At 45.1% G+C, this 14,260-nt stretch overlaps 1 protein-coding gene across 9 annotated transcripts in view; it reads left to right on the top strand.

Annotated features, from left to right (window-relative positions):
- The window catches only part of ARHGAP40 (Rho GTPase activating protein 40), a 72,366-nt gene that overhangs the window by 19,610 nt on the left and 38,496 nt on the right, over nt 1-14,260 (top strand). For 2 of the 9 annotated variants that reach the window (XM_077335406.1, XM_077335405.1), the window contains exon 1: nt 3,332-3,588. The exons of the other annotated variants lie outside the window; for them this stretch is intronic. In XM_077335406.1, the coding sequence (XP_077191521.1) occupies nt 3,479-3,588 (110 nt within the window). In that variant the 5' untranslated portion in view covers nt 3,332-3,478. Of the gene's footprint in view, nt 1-3,331; nt 3,589-14,260 lie in introns of those variants that run through there. 9 annotated transcript variants of the gene reach the window in all.

The following is a 14,260-nucleotide window of genomic DNA, read 5'->3' as shown; positions in this document are numbered from 1 at the left end:
ATTTGTTCAGGTTGTTCTTTGGAATTTTTGTGTGTGACCTAGGTAAAAGATTAACTTTATCATGCACTTGGAGAGAAGAATCTTTTCTTTTTATTTTAGTTGCCATGTACACCTTGTAAAGATGCACAGTTTAATTGTCCTTTCGTAAGGACATCGAGTGTTACTTTGAATCTAGATATGCGTAGATGGTATAGACATTGAACTGATAAATGGCTGGGGAGGGGCAAGGGTGTGTGTTTGCTTTTTAATTGGAATTCTGCAGTGTCTTTGCAAGTATGGCAGCTGCTGAAATTGTAAGTCCAACACATTGGAACTGGTTGCTGCATCGGATCCTTTGGCTCACTTCAGGGTGATTCCACTTCTTACTCTGCCCAGTTTAAGCTGCTACCTTTTGCATCCTTTCCATGAAAATGCAAGGTTTTAACATACTATGCTATTATTCTGAATGATAGCCAGATAGGTTTGGAACCTGTTTTGCAAAGATTTAAAAAAGAGAACAGAACACTTCTTATCCCTGGCAAGAAATTAATTCCCGTTGTGTTACTTTCTGCTCTTTAAAATTTGAGCTACAAATATCAAAGTTCTCACACATTATTTTAATTGGGTTTCTTTTCCCACTGACATGGGCCTCTGCCATTCTTGCTGTTGTGAAAGTTTCTACTAGGATAACATCAAAGCTGTTTTAACTCTTGTTCTTGCATGTTTCAAGGTTATTAAAATTGATAGTGATTCCTGCTGGGCTTGTTAAATTTTAAATATTACACAAATATTCTTTTAAAAAGAGAATAAAAGGCTCAGAAGTAGAGATGAATGGAATCAGCTGTCTCTTTCCTGCTGGAAAAAAATGAATGGTGCTAGAGTCCCCCATCCCCCTTCCCCTTATTTCTCACACTTCCACCCCTCCTGCTTTTCCTTCCTCCCTCCAACAGCATTTGAGACACACAGGTACAGGCGATCTGTGTTCGGATCTTGCATCTCTTTCATGTTCTGTAAATCATTGCCATGACCTTTCCATTGGCTTGGGACCACAGCACATCCCATAGGTGCTATTTTATATGAATAGCATAGTTTTAGATGTAAATCTCCAATGTTTTTGTTTAATTTTGGGCCCCAGTTAAGATCATAGCCATAACAATGTTTCAGTGACAATCTCAAGAGTCAATCCATTTGTGGCTGCGTGCATTTCATCAAAGATGCTTGTAAGATCAGGTTGTAACATCACGACCTGAAGAACCTACTTCCCACACTTCTTTCACTTTTAAATTTTGTAACATCCAGCCTGAAATAGAGTTCTGGTTAGCTTGAAAGCTTGCACAATGTTAGGCGTCAACTTGGTTCTCTCTAATAAAAGATAACACAGAGACTCTGTTCTCAACTACGTGGAACCATTCCATCTCTTCATTGAATAGACACTAGTCTTGTGAACACATTTTTGTCTGCACATAGGTTTAACCAAATTCACTGGGACTTAGTTCTGAAAAAACATGCATGTTATTGAACTACGTCATGTTTCTGTGGTCTGTTTCTTAGGATATGCTTGAAACATGCTTGGGATTGTGATGGTCACCCGAAGCAGTTCATTTTGCCTCTTTTGTTTTACTCCCGGCATAGGGCCGATAAAAGCGTGTAATCTCTGGTGGTTTATTAATGTTGTTCCAAATGAAGCATCTCCTATATGACCCTGTTATTAACCTCTTATTAATCAGCAGCTCCCACCCTGAATGGGCATTGCTTAAGACAGAAATGCCACCTAGATTCTGCACGAGATAGTCTTCGTGCTGGATTGGACTTTGTGTGTGACACAGGAGCCTGACCTGAAGATTTGTCCCATGTAGCAACTTGTATGAAGTTTTAAAAGTATGCCATTGCTCCATTGGCCTCCAGATCACAGTGAAAGAGGGACTCCCAGCTTCCCTCTCATGCTGTTTTTGCTAGCGGAAATGGCCATGAGGGGGTTGGGGTTCCTTTCAAACCCCTCCCCCCCAGCTATTACTGCTGACAAAAGTGGCATAGAGGGAAGCTGGAAGCCCCTTCTGCCCCCTTTCCACTCAATGTAGCAAGTCGGGTCAAGCACTGAAGTCCCATCTTGTGTCCCACAGGGCGTTTGGTTTGGTTGTAAGTATAATTGTAAATTCTGAAGCTCTCTGATAACCAACATTACATCTTGATGTAGAAGAAGAAGAGTTGGTTCTTATATGCCGCTTTTCCCTACCCGAAGGAGGCTCAAAGCAGTTTACAGTCGCCTTCCCTTTCCTCTCGCCACAACAGACACCCTGTGGGGTGGGTGAGGCTGAGAGAGCCCTGATATCACTGCTCGGTCAGAACAGTTTTATCATTGCCGTGGCGAGCCCAAGGTCACCCAGCTGGTTGCACGTGGGGGAGCGCAGAATCGAGCCCAGCATGCCAGATTAGAAGTCCACACTCCTAACCACTACGCCAAGTTGGCTCTCGTATATGTACGTATATCCAAACTTAAAAAAAAAAACTAGACAAGTAGCCCTCCCTCCTGCTGTTGTTAGGTGCAAAGTTGTGTCCGACCCATCGCGTCCCCATGGACAATGATCCTCCAGGACTTCCTGTCCTCTACCATTCCCCAGAGTCCTTTTATGTTTGCACCGACTGCTTCAGTGCCTCCATCCAGCCACCTCATTCTCTGTCGTCCCCTTCTTCTTTTGCCCTCAATCGCTCCCAGCATTAGGCTCCAGGGAGTCCTTCCTTCTCATGGGGTGGCCAAAGCATTTGAGCTTCATCCCTCCCATTACGGTTGCCAAAAAGCCACAGGGGGAGGATCTCTGACCCCAGGTTGCTTTTGTAAGGGCCAAATGTTAGATGTAGATTAGCCTTGTTTTGACGGACCTTCTGCATTTTGTCTTGCATTAGACCAGGGGTAGTCAACCTGTGGTCCTCCAGATGTCCATGGACTACAATTCCCATGAGCCCCTGCCAGCGTTTGCAGGCAGGGGCTCATGGGAATTGTAGTCCATGTACATCTGGAGGGCCACAGGTCGACTATCCCCGCATTAGACAATAACAGGCAGCCACAGAGAAACTTCAGATCCCGGTTGCTTTGCCTCTCAGTAAGGAAGTCCTCTGAGCTTCTGACCGTGAAACCCGGCTGCTTCTTCTTGTTCTAAGCGCAAGACAGCTGATTACACTTCTTGGAATAAGAGGCAGGCTGGCTGGCATTTGAAGTTTGTGGGTATGTTGACCAGATTTCTATCTCGCTGTTCTCACCGGGTGTGTGAGAAAGGAAAAAAAAAAAGAGAGGAAGATTTGCTGTCCAATTAGTAGCAATCCTGTGACATGAGTGGGTGGCGCCAAAACTGGTGCTCCGTACAGTCAGCTGCCGAACAATGCTCAGCTGCTCCAGTGACTTCCCCTGTCTCCGGATACTTTGAAAGAACACCCTGATGGACTGGTGTCACCTTCACTCTGTGGCTAAAAAACTCTAGTATTTTTTTTTGTCCTGGCTAAGAACATGGATCAGTTTGAGAAGCATGGCAAGTCTGGATTCGTCAGGACTCGGATTCCTAGACCTCAGGTTGCATTTCAGCCGATCCAGTCTCCTGGCTACGCAGGTGTTTGCAGGTATTGATTTGTTTGGGATGTCTCTTTTGGGATAATCTATTGCGGGCAGCAGCATGGTTGTGTAATCATGCCAAAACCCAGGCATTGAGACAGGCTATTACAAGAAAATTAAGTTATTATGAGAGAAGTATCAGACTAAGAGTCTGCTAGAACAAAATGGGCAAATATGTAGTTCATCACGGGTTTTGAAGTTAATAATTCTGTAAATTGTGGCTAGAGCTTCAGTCTGACTTGGATGGGGGGGAGGGCCTTTTGCTAACTTGGCAAAGAACATTCTAACAGGCTGATAGTTTTGGGACTTGTATATAAAAAGAAAGCTGCTGCTTGTTCAATGAATAAGTATATAAAATCTATTATAACCTCCCCAGTTATCTGTGGTGGTAGTAAAAGGAAACATAAAGTAACGGGCTGAAAAATGCATTTCATCCAGAACCTGGAAAAGCAAAAATTAAAAAGTCTTGGTGTAGTGGTTAGGAGTGCGGACTTCTAATCTGGCAAGCCGGGTTCGATTCTGCACTCCCCAACATGCAGCCAGCTGGGTGACCTTGGGCTCGCCACAGCACTGATAAAGCTGTTCTGACTGAGCTCTCTCAGCCTCACCCACCTCACAGGGTGTCTGTTGTGGGGAGAGGAAAGGGGAGGCGAATGTAAGCCGCTTTGAGCCTCCTTCAGGTAGAGAAAAGTGGCATATAAGAACCAACTCCTCTTCTTCTTCATGTAACAAAAATAAAAGCAGACGTTTACAGTAATTGGCACACACAAGTTCCAGCAGAATCAGTTTGGGGCAGGGGGAGACTTCCCAGTGCTTGTACTTTGGATTGCCAAGTTAAACCATTGTTCATTGACAGTAGTATCAATATTCATCGTTCTGATCTTATTTTGTAATTTTATAAAGACCAATAGATTTTTCAGACCAGTGGTCATGAGTTTCTTTGTTTTGAAGGCTCTTTTTTCCAGGAGGTCAATTTGTCAAAGTTTCTTACCTAATTTTTGCATGATGAATGATTGCTCATTCCAATAGCTAGGGTTCTTTTTTAGGGGGGGGGTGGCAGTTTCTTTGGCTCAAGGGGAATACTAACAATGCAACAGTAAAGAAAATTAATTTACAAAACAATTGCAATTTGGACAAAAAGCTTTCAGTTAAATGCTGCACCTGAATTAATTTTTCAGAATGATATTGCTTTCTGATCACTTGCTCTATTTTGAAGTGCTTGTGGTGGCTCTTCTTTAAAAATGTCTGGGAACTCTTGTTGCCTTTATGACATTGCATACTGAATTTGTTGAGCAGTAGGTCTGCTAGCTGGCATTGGAATATACTGTTTAGCTTTAAGTGTGCATCCAGTTCTAACCAGCAGGTAAATCACTTAGCGTTCCCATAATGACTCCCCTGTTCTATATTTCTATGCATGATTGATTGTGCCTGTGACTCGGATGCTTATGAAATGATACATAGACAATCCCAATAATATTTTTAAATTGCCTTTTAATAATCACTTGTATTGGTGTATCGGGGCTGCTATTAAAATGCCTAGGCTATTAAAAGACATCTTGTGCTTTTCAAGAATGCTTAATTGGTAGAGATCCAGACTCCATATCCCCCCTCCTCCTTGGTCTTTACTTGTTTAAGTTCTGGTATTTCTAGTATCTCTGAGTTCCCCATTCTGTAGGCTGGGTGCCAGCTGTTCTACATTTTCTCTAAGCCCTGAAACTGACTGGGTGACATTCCACAAGATGACCCAACAGCATGCAGGAACTATTTATGCACAGTGAACAATTGCTGAGGTTAACCTGTCCTTAGTGGATTTTTGTTTCAAGATCACATTTATGATAGGTGATTTAAGTCTTTATCTCTTGGTCTCTGTCTACCCCTGAACTGAGCACCGCTGGTACATTGTGTTTCAAGATAACTCTTTAACAAGGTATGCATTGTTTTTAGGCATACAAGGCCAGACTGTCTATATCTGGGGGTTGGGGAAGAGGAAGGGGGAAACTGTAAGGAGCTTCGTATCTATAATTTTAATTTCTGCTGCTCCTAAATTCTTAAGTATGCACCTGGAGTGGATCTTTCTTGGGTTCTGGAAAATAGTTTGTTCCCATGCTGGTCAGATTGCCTCTTGCTAATTGCTCACTGAGCATGGATTTGGAAGCTTCATTCCTTATCACGTGACAGGAAGTTGGTCACCTCATAAGGTTGATGGCATCTCAAGAGCTGATTTTATCCTATTTAGTTTCTATGACGGATGAGGGCAATGATGGCTGAGAAAGCCTTCGGCCTACCGAGTAAAGAACAATATTGTTGCATCTTGCTCCTAGTGTCTTTAGAAGGGTTCGGGCATATATCCATAAAGTGCATGACCAAACTATATCTACCTTCAAAAACTGGAGTATCATTAAAAATGGTACATGAAATTAAGCTGAAGAAGTTATTTGCCCTCTTGCAAGTGTATAGATGGATATGGCAGGCTTCCCTGTGGAAACACATTCATACAAACAAATTTGAAGGGGTGGAGATGGGTCATCATGAACATTCCTGCTCTTAAAAGCATTTCACATTCTGGCTTCTTGTGCTGCTGGTTTGTGACTGTTGTGCTCAGTCAAGAACTTGACAAGCTTCTCTGAAAAAAACATTCCTCTTCTTTTTCCCCCTGCCCCTTCCAAATCAGCTGGCATGCTGCATGGGGGAAAGCCTTGTCACACAAACGGCTTTCTCTGTTTGGTGACCTAGCCTGAGTTAGAGCACCCCATGAGGATGTAGTGTCAGTGCTGGAACTGCTGAAACAGCATCCCCAAATACCAAATTTCTTTCAAATGCAGGAAACATGGGGTGAGGGTTAGATATGGTGACTTCATAGCCTATCTGGGCAATCTAAGCTGGAGTGTGGTCCCATAGGGCTGTGGTCCCCAACCTTTTTATCACTGGGGACCGGTCAATGCTTGACAATTTTACTGAGGCCTGGGGGGGGGGTAGTCTTTTGCTGAGGGATGTCGCTGCCGCCTGAGCCCCTACTCCACTTGCTTTCCTGCCAGCGCCTCTGACTTCCCGCCGCCTGCTGGAGGGCACTGCCAGCAGCAGCTGCGCAGTGCCATGCCGAGGGGGAGCCCCAGCCATGGCGGCCGTTGGAGAGCACCAAAGGTGAGGCAGCAGCAAAGTGGAGGGCAGCCCCTGAGGCAGCAGCCAGGGAGGAGGACAAGGAGGAGCCGCGACCCAGTACCGACTGATCTACGGACCGGTGATGGTCCCTGGACCAGGGGTTGGGGACTGCTGCCATAGGGTCTTGGATCCTATGCAATGTAAGCAGAGCTGCACAACGTCTACAAGATCGCCTCCTCCGATATGTCCCCACAAGAAGTTTAAGATCTAGAGAGCAAAATGTGCTCAAGATTCCAGCCCGTAAGGAGATAAACTGGCCTTAACTAGGGTCAGGACCTTTTCAGCCCAGGCCCTGGCCTGGCAGAACGCTCTACCTAATAAAATCAAGGCCCTATGGAACCTTAGACAATTCTACAGGGACTGTAAGACAGAGCTGTTCCACGAGGCCTAGAAACATCACCCAAAATGCCTCATCTCCCTAACTGAGACACCCCAAAAATTGGCTGACATCCACCTACTGACTATTAAGGATGCACTTTATGTGCCCTTCTGAAATGGCTGGATTTTAATTTTTAATTAACTGAATTATATGCTATTTTATTGTATTATATTATATTATTATTATTGTTGTGACCTGCCCTGGGACCCCAGGTGAAGGGTGCCATACACATGGAAAAATAAATGAAATAAATAAACATAGCGAGAACTCCCTTCTCTTCTTGCAGTCTTCCATACCCCCAGTGCGTTGGTGAACCCCCAGGAACATCATAGGGTGTGATATGCTGAGGAGCAATGTGAGGAGAAAACTGCCAAATATGGTCTTTGAATTCTCTTTTGCAAATGCCAGTGTGGTGCAGTAGTTAAGAGCAGTGGACTCTAATCTGGAGATCTGGGTTTGATTCCCTACTCCTTGACATGCAACTTGCTGGGTGACCTTGGGCCAATCACAGTTCTCTCAGAAATGTCTCAGTCCCACCTACTTTACAAGGTGCCTATTGTGGGGAGAGGAAGGGAAAGCTGCTTTGAAACTCCTTCAGGCAGAGAAATGTGGGATATAACTGACATTACTACTTTTTTACAAGTAAAAGTGCCTAGTTGAGCAGAAAGGGAGTTTGGATCCCAAATCTCAGCTTTCAGTTCTAAGTCCAGTATTCCTCATCCATTGAGTAAAGCTGCATGATTCTAAAGAAGCTTTGCTGTATTAATCCATTTCCTTAGGGAAAGGGCGATCTACAGCAAAAGGAAACATCACCACACAAGTATTGGGATCTTCAATGCAGAGAAGTAGAAGGCAGTACACTTAGTAAAAGCTTTCCATAACCTAGAACATGCATAGCTATAGACTGTCTTCTGGGTCAGTGTTTCTGACAACTCTTAAACCAGTTTATATTGTGACAGAGAGGTGTTATAAAAATCCAATAATAATAATAATCCTCAGGCACCACTCATTAAGACCAGCAAGAACTCAACAAAATAATGAAGACATTTCCAACAGGAACAAATTAACATGGATACACCCCAAGGTAACCCAGACAAGCCTGATCCTGTCAGATCTCTGAAGCTAAGCATGGCTAGTATTGGGATGGGAGACCTCCAGTGATTTGGGTCATGATGCAGAGGCAAGAAATGGCAAACCACCTTTTATAGTCCCTTACCTGATGCTACTACAATATGCTCTTTATAGGATGAGAAAGGTTATTGGAAAACCCAGAATGATATCCAGGGACAGCTTGCTACAAGACAAATCCAAAGAGAATGACAGCAGAACACCACTAGTGGTCACCTACAGCTAACAACTCAAGACAATTCGATGCATTATTAAGGACCTACATCCCATGCTGGGCAGTGACACTTCCTTCATACTTCCCTTTTCTTGCTTACAGCCTGTGAACATAAAACAACTTCTTGCCTGCAATGATAAACTACTTAACAGTATAAAGGTCTGCAACAAACCCAAAAGCCAACTTTGCTCTCATATAGACAGGGCTGTACCTAGGGGGTGCCACTGAACTGCCAGTCCCTTGACCCCCTAGTGTGCTGGCTGTACAGTGGTGTGACTTGCTCCAGGTGGAGTGGACACATGGGACTGTGTGCATGGCACTTTTAAGCAGGAAGGGCTGAAATGCTAGCAGTGGGGCTACTTGGCCCACCCTGACTGGACCAGCATGCTTGGAAGGTGGCGTTCTGTGGAAGTACCCTGTTGGGGCTGCTCTCTGGGTCAGCAAGGCTCTGAAGGCTGGCTGTCCCTTCTCTTCCTGTCACCCCTACTTGAGCTGCTCTCACAAGGAAGTTCTTCTCTACTGGTGGTGAGGAATTCCACGGGGCGCTTCCTAGCCAGAGTACAGTGCTCCTGCCCCATTGTGTGCTTGGGAAGTCAGCAGGGCAGAAACCCAGGCTGAGCTCGTCCCCCCAACATACAGTGGAGGCCAGGGCCTGACTCCCAGTTTGCAAAGCCTGCCTGGACACACTCCCTATCCCCACCCCTGTGTCACCAAGCTCTGCTCCACAGCCTTGTTCCCCATATCACCAAGCTCCTACTCCATACATGACCAAGCCCCACCCACCTGCCCCAGCTAAGAACGCCCCAGCATGTAGATCCTAGCAACACCATCACTGGCCCAGCAACATCTCCAATTCATGTTCCTGTTTAACCTCTGATGTGATTTATGTCACCACATGTCAGCAATGCTTTTCCACCCGCTACGTTGGCCAGACAGGCTGGTCCCTTCAACATGATTCTGACACCAGAAACCACAACATTCAGAAACCAGTAGGGGAAGATTTTTACCTTCCAGAACATTCCTTTGTTGACCTAAAAGTAGCAGTTATCTTACAAAGGAATTTCCAAGGGAGGTGAGAAAGGGAGACTGCTGAACTGCAACTAGTAATGAAGCAGGCTAGAAATGTCCTAAATAAATTTAAATGGTTTCAAGTTATAAACGGTGATACCAGTCGGTTAACGTAGCAGGAAGTGGAAGCCACAGTTCACCTGGTTCCAGTTCCTGATGGGGTTAAGAGGAGCTTTAAAAGGCCAGGAGTGACCTCCTGAAACAGTTACCGAGTGGACTGGGCCACCATAACCTTAACTCCGGAAGGATCTGCATAATTTTTTTGTATTATGGCATAATAATCATTCATCTCTTGGATTGCCAGACAGGAAAATGTGGCTGCAGTCCGAGAAGGCCATCACAAAATCTATGCGCTAATATTAGCCTGCCAGGGTTAAGTGTAATCGGGGTGTGTGTGTTGGCCCGATACAGCATAGGCTAGCAGCATGGGGAAGTGCACGTAATCTTGTCTCTGTTCTCTTTTGTGTCTGGCTTGGTCCACGGATTTGCTAAGCAGATGTACTACTGATGTTGAGAAACTGCCTCTCATGCTTGTGGAGGCAGCTACCATCCTTATGGGAGTGGTGAGAACTGCCCTGTGGCAGGGTTGCTCCATCTCCTAATTTGTTTCCTAATTAATAAGTATCTTTACTTTAACTATTTCCAGGTGTGTCAAAACTGATTTGGCATTATTGGAACACCTCCAAGCCTTGCTTTGGTATGCCTTTTTCTCCCAGGATTTGGATCTAGGAAATAATTTGACCGATTAGGGTTGCCTGGCCAAACAAGCAGCATCAAATAAGAATGAGTTGGAAGTTCTCAGTGGGCATGTAAAATTGTGTTGGTGCTACGGGAGCATCTGCAGTGCAGCAGCCAAGATCACCTGAATGGTGATCCGGGCAGTTCAAATCTCATCTTTGCACCCAGACAGGAACCTGATTAGTGTACCTGCCTAAGGTTGCGAAGCAGGACCTGGTGACTGGTGTCCAGGGGACTCAGGTATGATACCACTTCAGGGGAAAACCTAGAAGTGGCATTATGCATCTATAGGACTTGCCAAAAACTCTCTGGTAAAACCATAGAGATTTCCGATAATTCCTAGAGAGGTTAGATATCAACCTGACAGTGATATTTTGGTTTATTTTGAAGTGGCAGAGGAAACAGAGGATTGCAAGCAATGGGTCTGTTGCCATAGTGGGGGGACTGTCCTGTGATGGCAGTGGCAGGAAGCAGGACTGGAACAGGGTCCGCATGTCCCTTCCCTTATCACTGCTAATGCTGTCACCTCAGCTTTTTCTCATCCCCCTGTTCCCTCTCTTTTATGCCTGTACAAAAGGGCAGGTGTGATGGCAGTCATGTCATCTTCTCTCCTCTCTCTACCTTTCATAGTTGAGGGAAAGGGGAAAGGCCTTTTAAAAGGTGCAGAGCGGATGAGACATATCACTGAGCTTTGCTGTGTCATTTTGAAAGCATAGCTTACCACTGTTCCCTCTTTGCAGAGGCAACAGAATAGGGATGTCTACACAGACAATGTTCCAGAACCAGTCCAAAGAATCCCCATTGAACTGGATCAGGGTTGATTTATTTTTGATGTGTTTTAAGGAGAACGCCCTAGGAATATCGCAAGATGTCATGTATATGTAGTTCCTAAACTCAGGGACTTTGCCATTTGAGGAATTCATTATATGGCTTTAGGAATGCCACTCTGTCTCAAACATAGCTCCCCCCTCACAATAAAACTATGATGATTAAAATACAGGCTTATTTGTATAGGGCTCTGGTAACTGTTGTAGCAAAATACATATCTCTAGTGAGTGGTTGTTGAATGAAATCAGTCCAGTAGCAGGTTGTTGACTTATTGAATTGGATGGCTCATGTAAAACACATATCCTCTTGCCATTTGTCCCCTTTATTGTACCTGAATCACCGGATATATCCTTGAAAATGGACCATAACAACTAGATTGTATTATCTGCTTTTTTGTCGCTGGTACAATTGGTGTGTATCTCTTTTGAGAAGGGATGGCAAAAACAGCTGCCAAGATTAGCTGAATTTGTGGGTGAACACCAAAGGCTCATAGACACTTAAGTCATATGTCTCAACTCAAACAGGACTTTATTTCTTTTTGCTGTTTTCTCTTAACAATTGGAGGCGGCAGCAGATAGGTGGTGGGGGGTTGGGGGTGGGCTGCTGCAACAAAGCAGTGTGGTCTTGTGAGAAAATGCTCTCAGCCAGCTGATTAGATGCATCTGAAACAACTTGCTGAACAATTAGCTTCCTGCTTGTGGCTTGCAAACAGGAACATGAGTGGAACCAGTAGGTGATCGAACATGACTAATTAAAAGGGTTCAGAAGGAACCTATTTGAAGAGGTGTCATGATCTGAGCCTGCTGAAATCTCATACGGATGATTTCAGGAGTGCAGGCTGGGTGCCAAGGTCTAGTTCTGGCCCAAGGAGAAGCTACAGAAGATGGGAATGAGCAGTACTAGCCAAGAAAGCATACCTGGCATCAATTCACCTGCACCTCTTGGTTGTTACCCCAGACCGTTTTCAAAGCTTCCATCAGAATCCCCCAAATAGAAGGCCTGCTCTTGAGGGTTTCTCACTGGCCACTTTCGGCCAGGTACTTGGCACTCTTTGTGACACTCAAACAAAATTCAGTGAGAATTTTGCTCCCTCTCTGTGGTTGGACTTGTCTTTAAGCTCTGTACTGCTAGCTGTTGATGCAGCCTTGTGGCCTTAGCATCCATCTATCTAGTCAGCTGTCAGATGGAAAAATCAATGGCGGAAACCCTGCCTGCAAGTTAGTGAGCACATGTGCAATCAGTGTACAGTGTACACTTGATATTTATTTCTGCACTCACTGAATAATTCTCATGTTAAATTCAATGCATGCATGTGTGATTTAAACACAATATTTATCTCAGGATTCATGTGCAAAGTGAAGGTAATTTAGCTCTTTCTTACAAGCACACGTATACAAACATGTATGCATGTATTCGCTGTGACATGTGAACAGGATTTTTTAAACCCATGACACCACGGAGGTTGATGGCTGTCTGACTGAATCAATGCATAGGTTGGCAAAACATTTTGATTAATGGACAAAGTCCATCTGACAAAGGCTGAGTAATCTTCCAAGTAAGCAAGACTCCCCTCCCCCTATCTTCTGATGGTTGGAAATTTCTGTTTCCATTATAATGGAGTTCTGCCACTCTGCTGTCTGTTCTAGCAAGATGGGACTTCAAGGAATTGGGTGGGTTGGTGGGTTTGGAGCTAAGCAAAATTCAGGAGCATTTGGTGATTTGGGTCGGTGGGTTTGGAGCTAAGCAAAATCCAAGAGAATTTGGTGATTTGGGCAAGGTGACGTTCCCTGCCTCTACTTTCTTTCTAGTTAGCACATGACTGTTCTCTGCATTCTTCCCTTTCCTCCCTTTGGTAAATTTAGAAAGTTTCACTTGTCTGCACACCTGGGAAAGTCTCCCAAGTAGGTAGACACATCCCTAACCTTGCCTGTGGGTGGCCTGAGCATTTGTGACATGTGCTGTCCCCAGGAATCAGCCAGATTACTATGTGATTATGTATATGAAAAGATTCCAGCATGGCAGGATGCTTTCACCAAAGTAGCATCCTTTATAGAGACATTCTAATTCATTCATTTGGGATTTGAAGATAGTAAGATAACTTACACATCAGTAAGCCCTCGAGACTTAGTTCTTGTTCATGGTTGTCAGTGGTGTGGAGCAGTGGTCCCCAACCCCCGGTCGGGGGACCGGTGCCGGTCCGTGGATCAGTCGGTACTGGGCTGCGGCTCCTCCTCATCCTCCTCCCTGGCTGGTGCCTCGGAGGCTGCCCTGCCACTCTGCCGCCAGCTCACCTTTGGTGCTCTCCAACGGTCACCATGGCTGGGGTTCCCCCTCGGTGTGGTACTGCGCAGCTGCTTCTGGCAGTGTCCCCCAGCGGGCGGCGGGAAGTCAGGGGCACATGCGGGAAAGCAAGTGGAGCAGGGACTTAGGCAGCAGCAGCGGTGTCTCTCGGCAAAAGACACCTGGTGATAAAAAGATTGGGGACCACTGGTGTGGAGGAAACAGTACTCGGTTAAGCCAAACAAACTAGCCTTGTAGAAGGGAAACCCACTCAAAACTCTGCAGTATATGCTGACTCCCCTTTTTCCACTCCTCCTTTGGTACCACAGTGATTGTGTTGCTTAGCCCGGCTGGTTCTTCCATGGCGGAGCAGTTTTCTGCTTGTTGAACCTGGCTGTTTTCCCATCTCCGTTGTTTACTCAGGCCACACAAAGTTCCTGCACTCCAGGGGAGCCTGTGTATCGGTTGATCTGGACCACGTAGGTTGAAGGATTGCTTAGTACAATCCGTTATTGGAATGTGTGTGCTTCAGGCAGAAGCCAGGAAGCAAATTGAAAAGGGGCTTAGTTTCTCAGTGTATTTAAACCCCGTTCCCGCAGTTTTTTTATCCCTTTCATCCATCATTTCTCTACCAACTGATCGTTTGACCTTGAGAAACGAATTGAAGGCTGAGCTGCATTTCTTGAAGCTGTTATTAGATTATTCAGATTTCCTTTTCCTCACATTTTTATCCTGCCCAGTTTTTAAGGTGGTCTGTTCCTTTCCTGTAGATAGTCTAATGGCCTTTGGCTGGGAGGGGGTGATTTCAATAATGTGCACATTTAGCTCAGTCAGTTGGGCAAGCAGGAAATGGAAGATAAGGTTCTAGTCCAGCTCAAACCAGATG

The sequence above is a fragment of the Paroedura picta genome, chromosome 4, assembly GCF_049243985.1.
Source record: "Paroedura picta isolate Pp20150507F chromosome 4, Ppicta_v3.0, whole genome shotgun sequence".
In the NCBI taxonomy this organism is placed as follows: domain Eukaryota; kingdom Metazoa; phylum Chordata; class Lepidosauria; order Squamata; family Gekkonidae; genus Paroedura; species Paroedura picta.
Note: the sequence above shows the minus strand (reverse complement) of the source record. Positions and strands in the feature narration are given on the sequence as shown.